The sequence below is a fragment of the Etheostoma cragini genome, chromosome 20, assembly GCF_013103735.1.
Source record: "Etheostoma cragini isolate CJK2018 chromosome 20, CSU_Ecrag_1.0, whole genome shotgun sequence".
Lineage (NCBI taxonomy): Eukaryota > Metazoa > Chordata > Actinopteri > Perciformes > Percidae > Etheostoma > Etheostoma cragini.
Genome location: NC_048426.1, coordinates 6,268,884 through 6,287,477, shown reverse-complemented (window position 1 = coordinate 6,287,477; position 18,594 = coordinate 6,268,884). Strand labels below are relative to the sequence as shown.

Genomic DNA, 18,594 nt, shown 5'->3' with positions numbered 1-18,594 from the left:
CCCCCCCCCCGCTACAGCTGCAACCTTGTCGTCCTCAGACCTTTAGGCATATAACCTTTATCTTTATCCTACTAGAGGCAATATAATAACACTTTTTCTGGTCTTGCACATACTCCAGACAGCTCCTTTTAAATCTGAGTGGAGATTCAAACCTTCACAGTTAAGAAGAAACCCATCCTGTCTGATGTGCTCTTCACTTCAGAGACTTTTTTAAAAATGATGGATGAGCAGCAGGAAATCTTGCAAGGTGCAGAATCATTCTTGGGTCAAGGTGCAATATGGAAATATATTATGCTAATTTGCCTTTGTTTGACATAGTAGTTTGCGTACAATTGCAAATAAATTATATTTATGGATTCTGTACAAATGTCCTTAACATATACTCCTTCTTAGATGCATACAAAAAGTGTATTTTACTGTATGTGTACTTTGAAAATAGACTGTTGTTTAATGTAACTATATCAAGGTGTGATGCAGTAGTGCAGTAAATAAAGACTATTTATAAGGGGAAAAGTATGTGTATTATGAAACAGTCTGACCAAATTTAAAGTAGACGCTTCTTGTGCAGTTTGGTGCTTCTAATCAAGCGCCAAGGGTCTGTGCCTTTATTTTGCTTTTCAGTTTTTTTTTATGAGGAGGTTGTTGTTGAATAAGGAAACATGTCGAGGTACTCTTTATTCAGAAGTGTCGGCGCTGTCAGAGAGTTGGCTCAAAGAAAAGCTTTTTCTTTCTTGTTACGTCAGTTCTGCTGACAGACGGATGCAGCTTAATTTATGTGAAACAATCTTAAAAAATGTTTCTTATGTTGCATTTTTCTAAATGTTGTGGTTTTTATCTTGGTAAAAATGCATGGGATTTGCTATTGCACAAAAATAGAGGAAGTTAATATGTAATTATGAATACTGTAAGATGTATTTATATATTAGAACGTGAGCACTTATTGATACTGGTAAATATTTGACTACTATTTATATGGTATATCTGTACTTATGCAGCAGTGATGCAATTATGCAGTGAGCCACGCTGGCATTGCTTTGATCTCATGTATTTGCTTTGATTAAACAGCGTTTTTTTCTCTTTCTTATACAGATGACCATAAGAACTTTATGAGTTTTGACAATGCACTTTCATCCTTTCATATTTGATGTTTAACTGACGTGGTCAGTGAAAATAAGGGAGTAAAACATGTTATGTTATCTTGTGGTTTTTGAAACATTCCAGTCGTTTTTTCACGTTTCTCATTTTGTGAAACATGTTGCACACAAATTCAAGGGGCTATGATGATCAGTCAATAGTATGTTTTCTTGCTTTCAAGTGTAACTGGATAAATCAATATCACTTACTGTAATACTAAAGTAATGATGTTAACAGCGTGAGTTGGTTGACTATTGCTGTGCTTCAGCTCAAATGTAATCATTCAAGAAATGCATTACTTCATTTCTGTATATATACAGACGTGTATTTCTATGATTTAAACTATTTTTGCAGTGTTGAATTCTGAATACTTTTTATGTGGATTGTTTATATCTCTGTAAGAGGGAAAAAGTCTGCAGTTGATGTAGTGGAGGTTTAATGAGGGCAAAAATAGCACAGTGTTGATTGCTAACACCATGTGTCTCATCTTTTAAAAAAAGAAGTGTATTCATATCTTCAATATGTTATGTTACCAGTTTCAGAATGGATTTCAAAATCAGAAAACACTTGTTCACTCATGTTTACATAAAAAATGTGCACTGCTTTAATTTTGTGTTTCCCCTTTCTGAAAATGTATGTAGCTTTGATTTCATGTAATTTATTTTGTCGTGATAAACAGTGCAGAATGCTCATAAAATGTGAAGGGAAAGTGAAGCCTTCTATTTGCTTTTGCATACAGTATGTATTCAGATTGTTTTTATTGTGTATACATATTAATTGAACTGCTTGGTGCCTCTCATGTCTATGAAATTCCCTGAAAAACACAGGACAAATCATTTTACCTCTCCGCTACGATCTTTTGAAGAAGAAAAAAAAACCTCAGTAGCCAATCCGTTGTTTAGCTATTGGCATCAAAACCGGTTAGTCAGGACGGAGTGCCTCTTTTATGCTATGGGGACTTTATTGTTTGGTGCTCTACTTTTTCAGATTAAATTTAAAATTGTTTTAAAAGAATATACTTCTAACCCAAGGATGTGTGTTGCAGTTTATTTTATTTTTTTAAGCCTAATAATTCAAAATGGCTTCCATACCTTTCCTACTGCGTAAGTTATGCGTAAATTAGCGCAATGGAATCAGATGAAATCATTCACAGTTTATCTTGAGGCGGAGATCAAAAAAGTCTCTCCAGAGTGAAAAATTTGAGAGACTCCTACTAGTGACATCCTCTGGTGAAAAATGATTACTGCAGCCATAACACGGAACAAGAATAATAAATGAATGCTTCCAAAAATAGTTCTCACCTTGTGGATAATATTCAACCACTTTCAGGTTGCGTCAAATTCAGCAAAGCCCACACTGCATGTGTGAAGCATATATTAAATGAGGAAAAGAACTGTGAGCTTAGAGCCAGCTCTTTTCTGGTTTTGGGAGGAGGTCTCTACTATTTCAGGCCAATTCCTCTCTCTCTCTCTCCGGCTCAGTGACTATGGCTGTCAGGCCCATTTGTTAGAATAATTATGTGGCTGTTAACAGCATCCCAGCTTAAAATAAAATCAGTACTGCAATCATTTAAAGCAGCAGAGGCATAAAATGGCTGCTGATAAGGCATTTGGATTGCATACATACACACAGCCACTGTGTGTGGGTTCCTGCTTAGATTACAATCAAAGGAGCACTATGAGGTGTCCTGGATAGAGACAGTACCTCTGTCCTCTCTCTTTGCTCAGAGTGAGCTGCATGTGCTCTTCTGGTTTATTTTGAGGTGGTCTTATCACAGCTGTTGTATGTGTGGTGGCAGCCCGTCCCAAGCCCCTCGACACTCTTCCTTTCCCCACTCTGTCCTGGTAAGACCCTGTTTGCTCATTACCCTGCTTCTTTAGGGACATTTACACTTAAATAGCATAAATAATAACCTTAAATTCCGTGCTTCTTTGTTCTTCCTATGCTTAAAGGTACTAATAACTATTTGTTTGAAGTTGATGGCTATTCAAAGCTTTGTAAAAACTGAGAAGGAGTGAGACTCACTTGAGGCTGCCTGTGTCATTTGTTAACAGAATGGAAAGAGATTCCTTTTGTTTGAGCAAAAACAATTTCTACTTAATATTTGTTTAAATTATCTGACTATTGTTTCCTTGGACAGAAAAAAAAAAATCAATAATTCCCTTTCTTACAGTCACTGAATTTTCATTTGGATATCTGCCTCCTTTAGATATCTATATTGAATTTAGATGAGATCACATATACCTTAATACCGAAGTTTTTCAGAGTTGGAAATGCAGCTTTTGTACACACAGTCACTGACATTGACATCAATAAGAGTGGATTGGAAATAAATAAATAACTTGCCCATATAAAGAAGTTCCTAAAATAGCCTGTGGGGTCTGGGACAGGTGCTATGTGCTCTGCTTGTGAAAGCAGTGTGAAGGCTGCACTAATTTTATGCACGTAAACAAGCTCTGGCTGTGAGCCTTAACATCATAAGACAGGCACAATCACTGTGGTACAATAATAAGCTTTGCGATCTCTTTAACTGACCAAAGTTGAAACTCTCAGAGCAACAAAAGACAACATCTTGTTTTGCCTATTTTGATATTAAAGATGATATGCTGTCAAGACAAAGAAAAACCGTATGTCCGTAGTTGGTGCAATTATTTAAAAAACAAGCATGTAATGTTTGTCACTGAGCTCCTTCAGCACAGAATGTACAGCTGTTTCTATGTGCCTTGCTAAAAGGTACCACGATGGTATTTGCTGAGAGAGATGGTGATTGATCATTTATTTTTCATTTTGGATTTCATTATGAAATACTATTAGTATTGTGCTATTTAATTATTTGGTCTAAAAATAATGAAAATACCCCTTATAAATATCAACAGTCCTATGTGGTGTCTTCAAATGATCTGATTTGTCCAGCCAACAGTCCAACATCCAAAGATATTCCAGCAAGATTAAAACGTTACCGTGCCGAGATTTCTCGGCAAGGTAAAAAGTGTCTTGCTACATCAGAACACAAATGCAGAACGGCAGCCTCAAAATTAGCATGTAAAATTCCCCGCCCACTGTCCAAGATTGACTCTGAGTTTACTTTTGCAGAACGATAGAGGAAGAAATAAGGTACTTGTAAAACCCAGCATTAGAGAGTACAACTGCCATCTCTTCACTGAACATATAGAATAGGTAACAGTTAGTTATACAGGAGAAAAGCCATTAATTTGAGTTTGTTGCAAAGGCATTCAGTGCTGGTTTTTCATTTTGTAACCTTCGATTGAATAAAGGCCTATTTTTCCAGTCTTATTTCTTCTTCAAAGTTTTCTGTAAAATAGTGTTAAAATCTTGTTTTGTCTTGATCTCGTGAACCCAATCTTGTGTCTAGTCTCGTGAGCTGGGTGTCTCATCCCACCCCTAATAAATCCTCACATTTGAGAAGCTAGAACCAGTAAATGCTTTGCATAACTGCTTGTGAAAATATTAAAACAATTATCACCATTGTCATCAAAAATGTTGCCAATTAGTTGTCTTTGACTAATTGATTAATCTATTAATTGCTGCAGCCCTAATCTGTAAATTCAACCTGGCTGATTTATCAGTTTAGCATTTTAGGTTTACGTCACGGTTACATTAGAAAAAGCACAGTTGTATATAACAAAATGAATAATTCAGGGATTCAGAACAGAGCCATCTAACCCCTGTGCTTTTCCTGCTATGAAAAATCAAAGACCCTGTTTACATTCTGTTTTAAAATGTGTTTCGGTGATCCAAACACAAGTGGACAATAGAGACACATCACACATTATTGGTTGTATAGGTACAAGTGCTAATATGCCATATCAGCAGAATCCAACAATCTCCTTCCATAGGGCAAAACAATGATTAAACTCATCGTAAAATTGGGCAAGTTGTAGAGCGTTGGCGCACTGTAACCAAAACAACCATCACGTCCTGCAATAATGACGTATTTTTCTGTTACACTACAAAAGATGTGTGGTCAAATATATCTCAGATCCAAACGATCCATGGACACATTTTAAAACCAAGGTTCAACATGGTAAAAATGTCCATCAAAGGCCAATTTCAAAGCTTTTTCCTACAGCCTGAAATGAGTAGATCTTCTTTCAGTTAAACAGAAGTTCATTGAGTTAAATGAGAATTCCGGTCGAAACACGTAGCTCTGTTGTTTGTAAATGTGGAGTGTTGTCAGTAGAGAGAAAAACTAAAACAATTGGTGCTGCCCACACCGTGTTATCTTCCTGCTAGAGTTAGCACCCAAAAGGCTGAAACAGGGCAAGTTTTAAATGTGCTTTTTTCTTAACATGTTCAAAATGTCATTAAAACTGCCTAGCCATGTGCAGTGATTCCTTCTGAGTGAACATAGTGACCCTGACTGCTGGAGATGTGAAAGAAATGCATGAAAGTTGTGCTAATTCAGCTGTGTTTAGTTCCACTGTTGATCCTACAAGGAATCCACAACTAAACACAGCTGAATAAGCACAACTTTCATGCATTTCTTTAACATCTACTGCAGTCAGGTTCACTGTGTTTACTTGGAACATCATAAAAACATGTTTAAAACTTGCCCTGTTTAAGCTTGTTGGGTGCTAACTCTAGCAGGAGGATAAAATGGTGTAGGCAGCACCAACTGTTTTCATTTTTCGGTCTACTGACCGCACTCCACATTTACAAACAACAGAACTACGTGTTGGAATTGACCAGAATTCTCCTTTAAGTATTATTCAAAATTAGGCTTTCAAAAGCACGACATAGATTTGGTAGACAGTGGTTGGTCGGACTTGGTCATATAAATCCATGAAATGAATTGAAAAAAATATATATATTATCAAATATCACTTCTTCCTCAGGTTCATTATCAAAACTGTTTTTCAGTTCTAGCGCAGAAAAATGGAGGCTTGTCCTGCACCCATGGGTCCCGAGGCGTCGCCAGTCGAGGGTCAGCACATTGACCTGACAGAAGACCTGGCCCAGCAGCTGGAGGACATCATTAGCACCTACCAGGCTGAGCAGAGTCCTGCTGAGCCAGAGGACACAGAGGAGGTCACAGCCGTCAAAGAGGCCGACACCCGCAAGGAGCAGAAACTGGAGAAGAAGATGCTCAAAAACCTAGGTGTCTTGTTTTTTCTAAAAAATGTTTTATTGATTTTTAGCTGAGGTGGGTTTCATTTAGCTCAGACAGCAAAGATTGTAGTCAGCAAACATGCACTGAAATTGATAGGTGTGTAAGCAGAGATGTAATGCGTGTAAAGTAAATGGTAAAAGTTGTATCTATATGCTTTTTACAGTTGGCAATAGATTTCTTATAAGCCCTATCCAAAATAATTTCTGTTAACAAATTACTTTAGGTATCCATATCATTGTATTATAATCTTCATGCTCTGAGGTAATCAAAATTAATTAAGTTTAAACTTGGCTTGTGACTGACGTTTAATTTGTGTGAAATTCTCTGTGGCTGTTCAGGGAAGGAAGCCATGCTGCTGATGCAAAGTTTGAACAAACTCAACACTCCAGAACAGAAACTGGAAGCCATCATCAAGAAGCATGCTGAGCTGGTAAGAAAATGAATATAGAATATTGAAAAAAGAACATATACAAGTGGCATCTTTTCCCTTGTGGGCATGCGTCTGGACGTTTCTGTGTATTTCTGAAGTTGGAAGAGCATCGGAGCGACCAGAAGCAGCTCAAGGTTCTGCAGAAGAAGTTGCTCCAGGTGATGAAGGAGAAGGATCAGCTGCAGAGCGAGCACAGCCGGGCCGTGCTGGCTCGCAGTAAACTGGAGGGGCTCTGCCGAGAGCTGCAGAGACATAACAAGACTTTAAAGGTACTTCAGCTACCGTTAATTTAGTATGTGTAAGAATAACTAAACACCAAATCTCTTAGAAGCATGGTATCAAATCTGAGCTACCGAAATTGCCATTTGTTGTCAGTGGGCATCCACACAGTCTAAGTTTGAAATCAGACAAGCGCACGTCTTTACATTCATTTTAAATAAGGGTAGTGCATTCAGACTATGGCGGGTTTTGCCGCAGGGGGAACACCGCAAAAAATTGCAGCAGGCCAGCGGCAAAAAGTTGAGACAAACTCAACTTTTGGAGAAACACAACCCTACATCAAGCTGGTCCTGCACAAGTAATCATTAAAAAAATCACAATCTTGATCCACTGATTTTTTTTTATGACTTTGAGTCTCATTTAATTTTACGAGCTGATTGCATCACAAACGCTACTTCTTTCTACTGTGAGTTTTAAACAGACTGTATAAAATAGGTTTTAAAGTTCTCCCAAGGGGTGCAATGGTCTCGCTTCTCTTCATTGAGGCCTCTATGTGTACAAGCTTGTGGTGATGCGCAATGTGCTATAGGTGCCAAAAAAAATCTATTTTTGGTAGTGCTGTTTGGTACTCTGGTACAAGCTCTGTACACCCCAGGAGTTTGTGTAATAGCTGAATATTTGCCAAACAACCAAACACAGCTCTGTCTCGATGTTCTATTTTCTTTCTCCATGGAATGAAGATGCCTTCAAGTGCTGTCAGAAATGTCGAGACCTATGAAAGATCTGACAGAAAATGGAAGTTGTAAAATATAAAGTCTACTTGTGCTACATTGGGGGGGTAAAGGCCACAATAGGACGCCACAGATATGAAATAAAGAGGACAAGCTATGATTCCTAGTTCTTCATCATTGTGCAAATTGCAAATGTATCATTCAAGGTTGTTTTGAGCTTAAATATCCATGCTTGAAATGCAGGAAGAGACCCTGCAGAGGTGCAGAGAGGACGACCTGAAGAGGAAAGAGATCACCACCCATTTCCAGGGGACGCTTAGTGATATTCAGGCCCAAATCGAGGAACACAGCGGCCGCAACACCAAGCTGTGCCAGGAGAACAGCGCTCTGGCAGAGAAACTCAAGGGGCTCATTACACAATACGACCAGCGAGAGGCGGTATGGGTCCTGGCGCTTGCTGAGCATACATGGGTTCAAAACAGAGGCACAAAAAGTTTGATCTATACATGCAAACCTACCTGACACTACCTGAACTACACTTATCTAAGACCTCACACATCTGGGCCTCCGTGCCAGTTTCAAGCACACACATTATTTGCACATTACACCCAGGGCTTGCATTTATTAGTTACAGTATTTCAGGTTTATGCAGCCAAAGACTCCCTGAGCAAGAAATGAAACAGCTTTCTCTCATAAATTCACCTAACTGTCTTCCAGAACCTGGAAAAGGTGTTCAAACACAGAGACCTGAAAGAAAAGCTGCTGGAAACCAAACTCACGCAGGCCAACATGATACTGAATGAGACGGAGGAGAAGCACAAGCTGGAAAAAGAGCTTGTACGTTTTTGTGTATCAGATTTGTAGAGTGCTTCAATAATTTTTAATAACATTTTTGCAATTCTAATCCCCTAATGCTCCTTTTCATGGACCATTTTATTAAATTCCACAGCTTTTGAAACAGGTGGCAGAGTATAAAATGAAAGTGAAGGTCATGAAGGAGCAGGAAAAAGATATGAAGATCCAGGTACAGTGACAGTGCATCATGAGAAAAATCTACTTCTTTTTCTAGATGCACATACTGCATAATATATGTCTCATTTTTTCTCCTCAGCTTGATATGTACTCCAAAAAGTTTGATGAATTCCAGGGCACTGTATCTCAGAGTAACAGTGTCTACACTGGCTTCAAACAGGACATGGACAAAGTAAGAACACTTGCAAAGAATATTTGAAGTCAGCTTCAGGATACTGGTTAGATTACTTTGTTTATCTGGGAATAAAAACGTGATAAAAACAGGAATAAGAGAAAACAATCCCATGGGATTTACACATACACAAAATCTGACAGACTGTATATTCCTACACTCTATTGCGGCAGTTATTTTTAGAAGTGGCTTTGATTGTGTACTGGGTAATGCGATTGCTTTTGTGTGATGTAGATGGCCAAGAAAATGAAAAAGATGGACAAAGAGTGCCAGTCATGGAAGACTCGCTTTGATGGCTGCAACAAGAGTCTCCTTGACATGGTGGCAGATGTAAGAAAAATCTTTTCCTCTGTCATTTATAGCTCAATAAAAGGGTTTAATTGTTGGTATCTTTTTACTAGACAAAGACAAAGATGCCCTCACTTTAAAAAAATACTATTTATGAATTTCAATCCTTTACAGAAAGCAATCAAGGAAAAGGAATTTGAGCTTATCATGACCAAGAACCAGAAGCTTGAGAATCTGTGCAGGGCTTTGCAAGAGGAGAGAAAGAGTCTTCACGAGAAGGTGCAGGGGGCTGGAAGTCAACCAGGCATCAACCCTACTAAACCAACAGAGAAGATGGGACCCGAGGAGCTGGAGACCACTAAAGCCCCTAAAGAAGATGACGCTGCACACAATACTGCACCTCCTGCCGCCGCTGCCCCCGCCGGGACACCGACAGCCGAAACTTCCCTAACCAAGGAGCTGGCTAAGCTGAAGGCTGAGCAGAGCCGCCTGAAGGAGATTACCGGCTCTTTCACAATCTCTCATGTTATAGCCACAGAAGAAGTTGTTAGCCAATCACAAGGACTCTCTGAGGGTGTCCAGGAGCCAGAAGAGAACCACATAGAGGAGAGCAATGGCAACCACCTCCAGGAAGTCGAGGAGGATGGATGCCAAGAACAGAGAGATTTGGAAATGGAGTCAGTTGATTAATGCTGTAACCAAGGTGGAAAATCAGCCTCATGTGAGCTTCACAGCAATAAAGAAAAACGCTGGCTTTGTGTTTAGTGTCTGATCCTGGTATGTTAAGATTTAAAAAAAAAAAGAAATTCCTTTTAGTAGCTGCAAGAGGCCAACTCAGCGCAATGCATTTTCTAACATGTAGAAAATGCTTGCCCTGATTAATCATCAATACAAAAGATTACCAACAGTGTTATAAAATATGTTTGTTTGATTTAAAAAAAGTCAACAAGATTTAAGACTGTAGACAGAATATAATAAGTCACGGTTGCAAAAACTACTAACATTTTCTGTCATACTGTTCCTAAGGTATGAACTGTTTTTAGTCTTGAAGGACAGAAAATATAGTTTAGAAATCCCTGTCCCTGCCAGTGTGCAGTGTGTTTAAAAATAAAAAAACACATTTTACAAAAACAATTTCTTTTTTAAATTATTTGTTTTAAATGTATTATTTTTAATACATTTAAAACAAATGTTAAATGTATTGAAAATAATACATTTTTAAGCTGTCATTGCCATACCGCAATACCGTGACACCGTGATATTTTTGCTGAAGGTAATCATACTGTCAGAATGGTATAGCGGCCCATGCTTACTCGCAAGGTGTGCGGCCTCTAGCTCACCTGCTATAGTAGACGTCCCTTGTATTTTTTTCATAATTCAGACACTACCCTGTGTTTTGTTCACAACTGCTACGACAAAGCATTTTGAAATGTGTGCATCTGACTGATTTCTCCATAGAAACAGCGGCCAAGCTTATAGGTATTGTAGTATTTAAAGATTTCCTCCATTACAAGCTGATGGATAAAACAAGATTCCTACCATGTTTCTATGTTATGTATTATAACATTGAGAATAGCCTTTTAAGACTTCCAGAACCAGCTGCTCCTGTGTCTGTGGTCAACCGAGTTATTTTCTCAGACCTGACAAAGTTCCTTCCAGAACCAAAGAAGATATTTTACAACCATTCACACAAGCAGTAGTACTTATGTCTAGTAAACTGATCTTTTGTTTCCCCATTTCCTCAAAGCGGAGAGATTGTTCACTCCGGTGCACTGATAAGATAAGAAGCTGTGTATCTTATGAAACTAATACAAAACAAACAAAAGAAAATGGCTGATAGAGCAGACCCGACTGCGGTGAAAGCTCTCACACCTTTCGTAGAAAATAGAAAATCGCTGCTGGATCTCTCCGAGAAGGGAGCAGGGAAGGTAGGCAGCATTTTGAGGGGCCAGACAAGTGCACATAAAAATAGACATGCAGACAGCGTGTTCTGCAGTTGAGAGGTGATTTATGGTCGTAACATGAGCGGGGGTAAGCAGGAGGCCTGTCAATCGTAAGATGTAAAAAAGGAACCAAAACAACTTTCAGACATTAAATTAATTTGCTTCGTCTCACACAGGCTCCCTCCAGGAATTTATCAGGCAGAAAAAATGCATTGAGCAAAAACAGCCACTGCTGGGTCTGATTGAAGCTGGTGCAGATTTGTACAGAAGGTTATGGGCTGTACACAGTACACAGTACAGTAGTAACAACCTATAAAATACAATTTATTTTAAAATAAAAAAGTAAATGAAGCTTAATAGCAGCACAACTTCAGCTTTTCACTCTTAGACATGCAGAGATGAGCTGTTTACTTCTATTATTTCCTAATTTTACAGTTTGTCTGTAAAGAGGAAAATGGATGCAGAGGACCTCTAGAGACCAGACCAGTAAGAGCTACAACTAAAACCCAATGCCAAAAGAACTAGAAAGGATGGTGACTAACTGAGGTCACCAAACCTGCTGTAAAAAACATCTGCTGAGAGGCCAACAGTAGACCTTGCTGTGCATTTATTAACTTACTTCTTAAAATATATATATATATTAGAGCTGGGCAGCGATAACATTTTTTAATCGCGATTAATCGCATAATTTCCCCGTTTAATCGTGATTAATCGCAAAATGAATTAATGAATTCAAAAGTAGTGTATATAGTGCAATTTAATTTTAAATGTTCTGCCCTATGAACGAAAGTGCCGTAACATTTGTTCTGCAAAAACTAACCAGCATTTTGTTTATAAAGTAGCAGTTAAATAAAATATTTAGTGTACATCTCAACTTAAACAATGTATTTATCATGTCCAGAGTTGATTTTCATCTGGTTGGAACATGTTGCATAAGCGACTCATTATGTACACGTTCTTCTGTTGTTGCTCTAACTCTGCAGCACTTGGACTGTGTTTAGAGTGCCCCACAACTTTTCTGCACTTCGCAAGGACACTGTCCAACATGCTATTAAGCAGAGACACTGATGGACACTGTCCAACGCGCTGTAATGCAGAGACACTGTGACAGAACGCTGGAGGCCATGCGCAAAGCAGGGGACATGATTAGAAGGCAAAAGGCTCACAGAAGCGATCAGATTCCGTATCTAATCCTACTATCTATCCTAACTGCGGCAGGCACGTCGTCTGCGACCACTCTCCTTGGTTCTGACCAAAGAAGAGCGCTTTGGAATCTCCATTACGCACCATACATGGCTGCGCTATTATTATTACGCAAAGCTCCATAGAGCTACTGTAACAGTGGTCAGGCATTTAATATTTCCCCAAAACATAATTTAGTTCTGCTTGTATAACAGGAGGCCGAATATTTCACAATTCTGTTTATTTGTTTTTATGTTTTCAACACTACAGATCAACAACCCTGCCCGACAGTTTCATTCAATACTCGGGCACAGGACTTGTTCATTGACGTCATCTGTCGTGTAAAACAAGACTCAAGTTATTTCCGAAAGAGACAAACTGTTACTTTAATGTGATTCATGTTATAACCATATTTAACAAAAGGAAATAAATCACATTAACAACAGACTCAGCCCCCATAACAAGGGGCACCCATGAGTGAAGAAGAACAACAGTAACAAGCTGACATAGAAATAGAAATGCGCGTGTAGATTTGTAACGGGTTATGAATCGATTATTTTTTATATATCTCAATACAGACAGAGTAGCCTTCACATACATTACTCTTATCCCCTCGTCGTACACAATTAGACTCGCTAAAATAGGCCTAGAAGAAGCGAACAGGGAACGACTCATTTCCTCTTTTTCTCTCTGCTATGTTACTAACTTTCAACATGTAGCCTACGAATTCTTCGCATGTTTTTAGGTCTCCTCGCACACACACACACTGACACAAATTAAAGCAGTAGTCGGTGGGGTTTGCATTGAAAATATCAATGATTTCATCAAAGTCGAGAGTTACTGTAAGCTCTCTTTCATATGTCAACCGACATAGAGACATAAGGCGAGACGTAAGCATGGTGCTCCTATTTGGTGTTTTAATCCGGTTGACACTGGAAAAGACGTGTTCAACTGTACAGGATGTCATTGGCAGTGTTATCAGAGCTTTTAGGAAAGCATGGATATTTGGGAAAACGTCCTCATTGCATATGTCCATCACTTCAACAAGACTTTTGAGATGTTCTCCTCTTTTGTTCTTCCTCTCTATGAGTTGCGCAAACACTGCGAGCTCAGACTGTTATGGTTATCTTGAAGCGTTTCCCTGCATCGTTGAGAGTGGCCAAGCAGGTGGTTTCATTTGTATGAAGGCAAGGAGACATCAGGATTGCTGCAGATGCCATGAGGCCATAGGTGTCACTGTGTAATCTAGTGTTCAGTTCACTAAGCTGGCAGTCTATTAGCGCGTTGGAAATGTTGCGCAGATCACTGTCACTTAACAGACAGCCCACTTTTTTTAAATTAAGTTAAAAGCTATTTAAGATTTAGCCTATTTTAGCACAAATTATGAGATAATTTGCCATTTTTTAATAATTCTTTATAATTACAATATATTATTATTTTATTTTTTAATGAAAATTTGTGGGTGGGCCTGTTGAAAAGTGGGTGAGCCTAGGCCCGTCAGGCCCACCCATGACGCCATGCCTGAACTGCGGTGACTTTATTTGACACATTCAATTGTCCCGCGCATGTCTCAGCATAATGTCTCTCCTCTGTTTTCATTCCACTCAGAGCACTTGAATGCAGCGCCCACTTTTCATCAGTATAATGCACTGTAACTTCAAGATAATTCTGGTTACCCAGTGAGTCCATTAGTCCCCAGTGAGTCCAGTAGTCCCCAGGGTGCATGTTGTAGCGTGGTTGCTTTTTCCGTCCTCTCCTTTTTATACAACTCGTGTATTCTGCTTGTGCGTCTTGAGGGAATCTCATACCTGCCGTCATTGTTGCGATTCTCAGACCAATGTCCTCCACAACCCTAATGGGCCTGCAGTCTGTAGCTATCCACGTCGCTATGGCATTTGTTAGCGTCTCTTGCCTTTTTTTATCTATACTTACTGTTGAGTTATAAAAGTTATAAAGAATGTTGTAACAATGAATGTATCATAAAGCCAGGATCGAGAAAATTAGTTTCCTAATTCATATGTTCATGTGCTGTTCATGTTGGTACTGTATTATTGTAATCATTTGTAATTAATTCCTGTTCATGCCGTGGTATATTGTTGTTGGTTTTGATATGGGACACTGATGAAATGTGAGGGGGGGTTCTGGCCAACAGGCTTCAGACTGGTCAGGAATATCAGAACAACTGTAGTTAATTTGTTTGTTCGGCAATAAACACAGATTTTTGTTAACAAAATGTTTTTCTGAACATCAATGCCTTTCAAAACGGTGATAACTAAAACAGATATGCAACACACCATGCATACAGGGTGTATATGTATGTATACATGATCCATGTGTATACACATATGTATTCCAAACAGACCTAAGTACTACACAGATAAGAACATCTGCCTCTGCACCACCAAAGTGAACATAAAATAACTATTAACTATATAAATATATAAATGCATATGCCACTGTTGTCAAAACCCACACAATCAACAGACAGAGACGGCATCTTGGACTGCTTTCATGTAACGCCATCAGGAGCAAGCATGAATCCAGTCCGCTGTCAGCTGCAGTTCCTTCCTCAGAGATCCAAACGAACGCGACGTTAGTTATGAATTTCTAACATTACCCACACCCTGCATCTAACGTAGTCTGCCGAAGCCTCGCGCCACTGTGTGTTTCGTTGAATGATTTGCTGGTATCAACTGTCAAGGTGATAATTCAGACTGGAGGTACTCAGGTGATAAGAAAATTCAACTTTGCAGTATTTACAAAGCCTGTGAGTAACAAACTTTTACAATTTTAAAGAAATAATAAAAACTGCGTTAGCGTGCGATAAAAAAAATTGTCTGCGTTAATTAATTAATTAGTTAACGCGATAATAACGCTTTAACTTGCCCAGCCCTAATATTACATATGTATATATATATTTTATAACATATTGTGTACTTAAAACTAAACTAGATAATGGAGTAGACATTATCTCTCCAGTGTTTGGTGTTTACCTTATTCTTCTCCAGATCTTTAAGGTGGAGATGGCCGAGTAGTGACGAGAACTGACAGATCAAAATTAGCAGGGTCTTTTTTATCTTTACCAAGATATTTCTCTAATGTCATTGTTCTGCAAGACACACAGAAACAGTAAAATATTTAAATGCAAAAAAGGCCACACCAATATAAAGGGTTTGGCAGATAATGTCGTTTTTAACACAGGGTTTAGTTTAATAACTTATAAAAGCATTAAAACAAATGAATCAAACTTACCCACCTGTTTCGGCATCAATGAGAGATGTATCTGGTGAAGTAGACTTTGACTGATGGTTCCCCTCCAGTATTTTAGCGCTCAGTTGTAACTCATCATCCAAACGCCTCCGAAAGGCATCCCACTGCACCTGTATTACATTGGCCACAGTCAGAAAAAAATGAAATGCCGCGATTGAATTAAAAATAAAAATAAAAAGTTGTGTCAGTAACTCACTTCTAGTTGCTGATTGTCCTGCACAGCCTCCTGCAAAGCAGCAAAGCGGGATAAATCACACAGCAAAGTGAAATTATTAAATGAAGTTAAAAGTTTGTAGAATTTGCACACACATTCTGAATGTCTTACTTGATTGTGGCTTGATTTGCCTCACTGAAATTTGAGGGTGTCAATGTGCTCATCACCTGGTGACATTGGAGCCATCGTGGCCCCAATTTCTGCTTTATAGACTGGCCAGTATCTGGCAGGAGTGGCCTCTTTTTCTTTATGGTAAATTTCTGTCTTACTATACTTGCCAACATGTCTTTCAAACACTCTTAGCTCTCTGAAAAGGTACATAGGAGAAAAAATAAACTTACCAATTTAAGATATCTGTTTCAGTCTCATAGTAAGAAGTTTCTCACATTTGTTTTAGGTGTGATGTCGGTGCTGTACAGTGGATTGGTGACACATTTGCCTAAGATGAGTAGAGTTGCCCTGCCAGAGACCATAGAGGATGTGATGAATCTAAGAGGATAAATGGATTATATTAAAATGTTATTAGAGTACGGTTGTACAATAATGACAAAATGCATTACTGCAATATTGAGAATGAATATTGCAATGACGATATTTATTTTGGTTTTCTAAAACATATAAAAACACAAAGGTTACATGAAAAACCCATTCAGATACATTCATAGAATATCAAAAGAACAGGTAACAAAAAGGTTAATTTAAACTGACAGTATAACCTGAATAAATAAAAACAATGTGGGATATTACTATGCACTCATCATAAAGTGTCTTGTGGTGGTTTTTAAGGTGAGAAAAGAGGTTGGTTGAATGCTGGCCAATGAAAGATGCAGGTACTTGGTGATCACAACACACAACCCCCGGCGCATCTCTCCACAAAATAAACAGACAATCACATACTTTTTGGTACATTTTTGATAGTGATATTGCACAACGTGATTTTGCAAAAAAACGTATTTAATTGATGTATTGTGCATCCCTATATTAGAGTTATTTATGTTTAGCATTATTAGCAGCATTCTTTGCCCAGCCCCAGAGAAGATTATAAATGCAACACTAACAATGACCCAAAATCAACAGACTGCCAAATATTACAAGGAACCAATACTTAGCAGTGTCAAACCAACAAGAAGAAGAAATAAAACTCCCAGTTTCCCCAAATCTTATGAGTGTAATAGAAAAAGACAATGGTTATTACATAAAGCAGAAAAGCGTTCATCACAAAACAGGAAGAAGGTATCAAGAGGGGGTAAGATGGCAGCAAAGGTGCAAGAAAAGTCACTATCTGTGACTCTGAAAAGAATGTGTTTGTAAATCTAGATTCACCATTAACCTAGGCAGGTGCAGCGGACATGTCATGATGCTATAATCCTTAACTAATGAGTCTGCAAAATAATATTGTTTTATGATTGTCATTGCAATTTCAACTTGTGCAATTTACACACTGCAGAGGGCTGCACCATACTGTATCACAATAGACACTAAACTGATTTATATAGGTTAGTTGAACATTTTTTTTAAAGGGTTAGGATTATTCTACCAATTATTATAAAAAATCAATAAGTAAGATAAATTAACACAACATATGTATATATCACAGCAAAAAAAATGGTTTTTACATGTGCTGTTTTAACAACCCAGCCTGACAGGGAAAAGCCAACAATGAATCCATCGTACTAACAAGTAGAGATGTCCCAAGCTGATCCTCAGGATCAGTATCATTAGCTTAGGGCATTCATGTACAAAACATCCAGCTAGCAGCATCTAGTTTTTTAAGGATATCATCTGTATAGTAGGAGGCTACAAGGCAAGGCAACTTCATTTCTATAGCACATTTTAGCACAGGGCAATTCAAAGTGCTTTACATAAAACATTAAACAGCAAAAAGCAAGATGCCAAATTAAAAATACAAATATTAATGAATACAAATAAAATACGAGAATAAAATTCACAGTTCATTAAAAAATTAATACAAGATAAAATACAAGAATAAAATAAACAGTTCAATATAAAAATGAAGAATAGGCAAAAGAAAGAAAAAGAAAGGTATTCAGCCTTAATTTAAAATAGCTGAGAGTTGCGGCTGACTAGCAGCTTTCTGGAAGTTTGTTCCAAATACACGGAGCATAAAAACTGAATGCTGCTTTCCCCTGTTTAGTTCTGACTTTGGGGACAAAAAGCAAACTTGTCTGGGTGGTTCATAGTGCAATAACAGATCAGACATATGTATTGCATATACAGTGAGGAAAATAAGTATTACATAATACTGGATGGGTCTGAAATTGTCATCGTAGGTGCATGTCCACTGTGAGAGACATAATCCCCCCCACAAAAAAATCCAGAAATCACAATGTATGATTTTCTAACTATTTATTTGTATGATACAGCTGCAAATAAGTATTTGAACACCTGTCTATCCGCTACAATTCTGACCCTCAAAGACCTGTTAGTCTGCCTTCAAAATGTCCATCCTCCACTCCATTTATTTTCCTAAATTAGATTAACCTGTTTGGGTTCGTTAGCTGCATAAAGACACCTGTCCACCCCATACAATCAGTAAGAATCCTACTAACATGGCCAAGACCGAAGAGTTGTCCAAAGACACTAGAGGCAAAATTGTACACCTCCAAAAGGCTGGAAAGGGCTTTGGGGGTGTTTTTCTGCACATGGCACAGGGCGACTGCACTGTATTAAGGAGAGGAGGACCGGGGCCATGTATTGTGAGATTTTGGGGAACAACCTCCTTCCGTCAGTTAGAGCATTGAAGATGGGTTGAGGCTGGGTCTTCGAACATGACAATGACCCGAAGCACACAGCCAGGATAACCAAGGAGTGGATCTAGAAGAAGCAT

The 18,594-nt window shown here is 38.4% G+C and overlaps 2 protein-coding genes and 1 long non-coding RNA gene across 4 annotated transcripts in view; 2 read left to right on the top strand and 1 right to left on the bottom strand.

The window, feature by feature from the left end:
• hivep2b (HIVEP zinc finger 2b) overlaps positions 1–2,164 on the top strand; it is an 11,760-nt gene extending 9,596 nt beyond the window's left edge. Inside the window, exon 6 of the mRNA XM_034858162.1 lies at positions 1–2,164. This exon is cut by the window's left edge and continues 465 nt beyond it. The gene's annotated coding sequence lies outside the window, so the exon portion shown is untranslated.
• The window catches only part of LOC117935759, a 29,903-nt gene extending 14,128 nt beyond the window's left edge, over positions 1–15,775 (bottom strand). Inside the window, exons 1-3 of the long non-coding RNA XR_004654819.1 lie at positions 15,729–15,775; positions 15,515–15,642; positions 15,256–15,371 (exon numbers count right to left, since the gene is read on the bottom strand). This is a non-coding gene — a long non-coding RNA (uncharacterized LOC117935759). The remainder of the gene's footprint in view (positions 1–15,255; positions 15,372–15,514; positions 15,643–15,728) is intronic.
• txlnbb (taxilin beta b) lies at positions 2,793–9,926 on the top strand. Of its 2 annotated transcripts, XM_034858174.1 has the most exons (10): positions 2,793–2,978; positions 6,016–6,253; positions 6,604–6,695; positions 6,794–6,964; positions 7,889–8,083; positions 8,363–8,482; positions 8,595–8,669; positions 8,757–8,849; positions 9,084–9,179; positions 9,312–9,827. In XM_034858174.1, the coding sequence occupies exons 2-10, from the start codon at positions 6,031–6,033 to the stop codon at positions 9,825–9,827; spliced, it is 1,581 nt and encodes a 526-aa protein (XP_034714065.1). In that variant the 5' UTR covers positions 2,793–2,978; positions 6,016–6,030. The 2 variants fall into 2 exon arrangements, with proteins under 2 accessions (XP_034714065.1, XP_034714066.1); XM_034858175.1 differs by lacking the exon at positions 2,793–2,978 and having other exon boundaries at positions 6,031–6,253; positions 9,312–9,926.
• Positions 15,776–18,594: the final 2,819 nt, after the last annotated feature.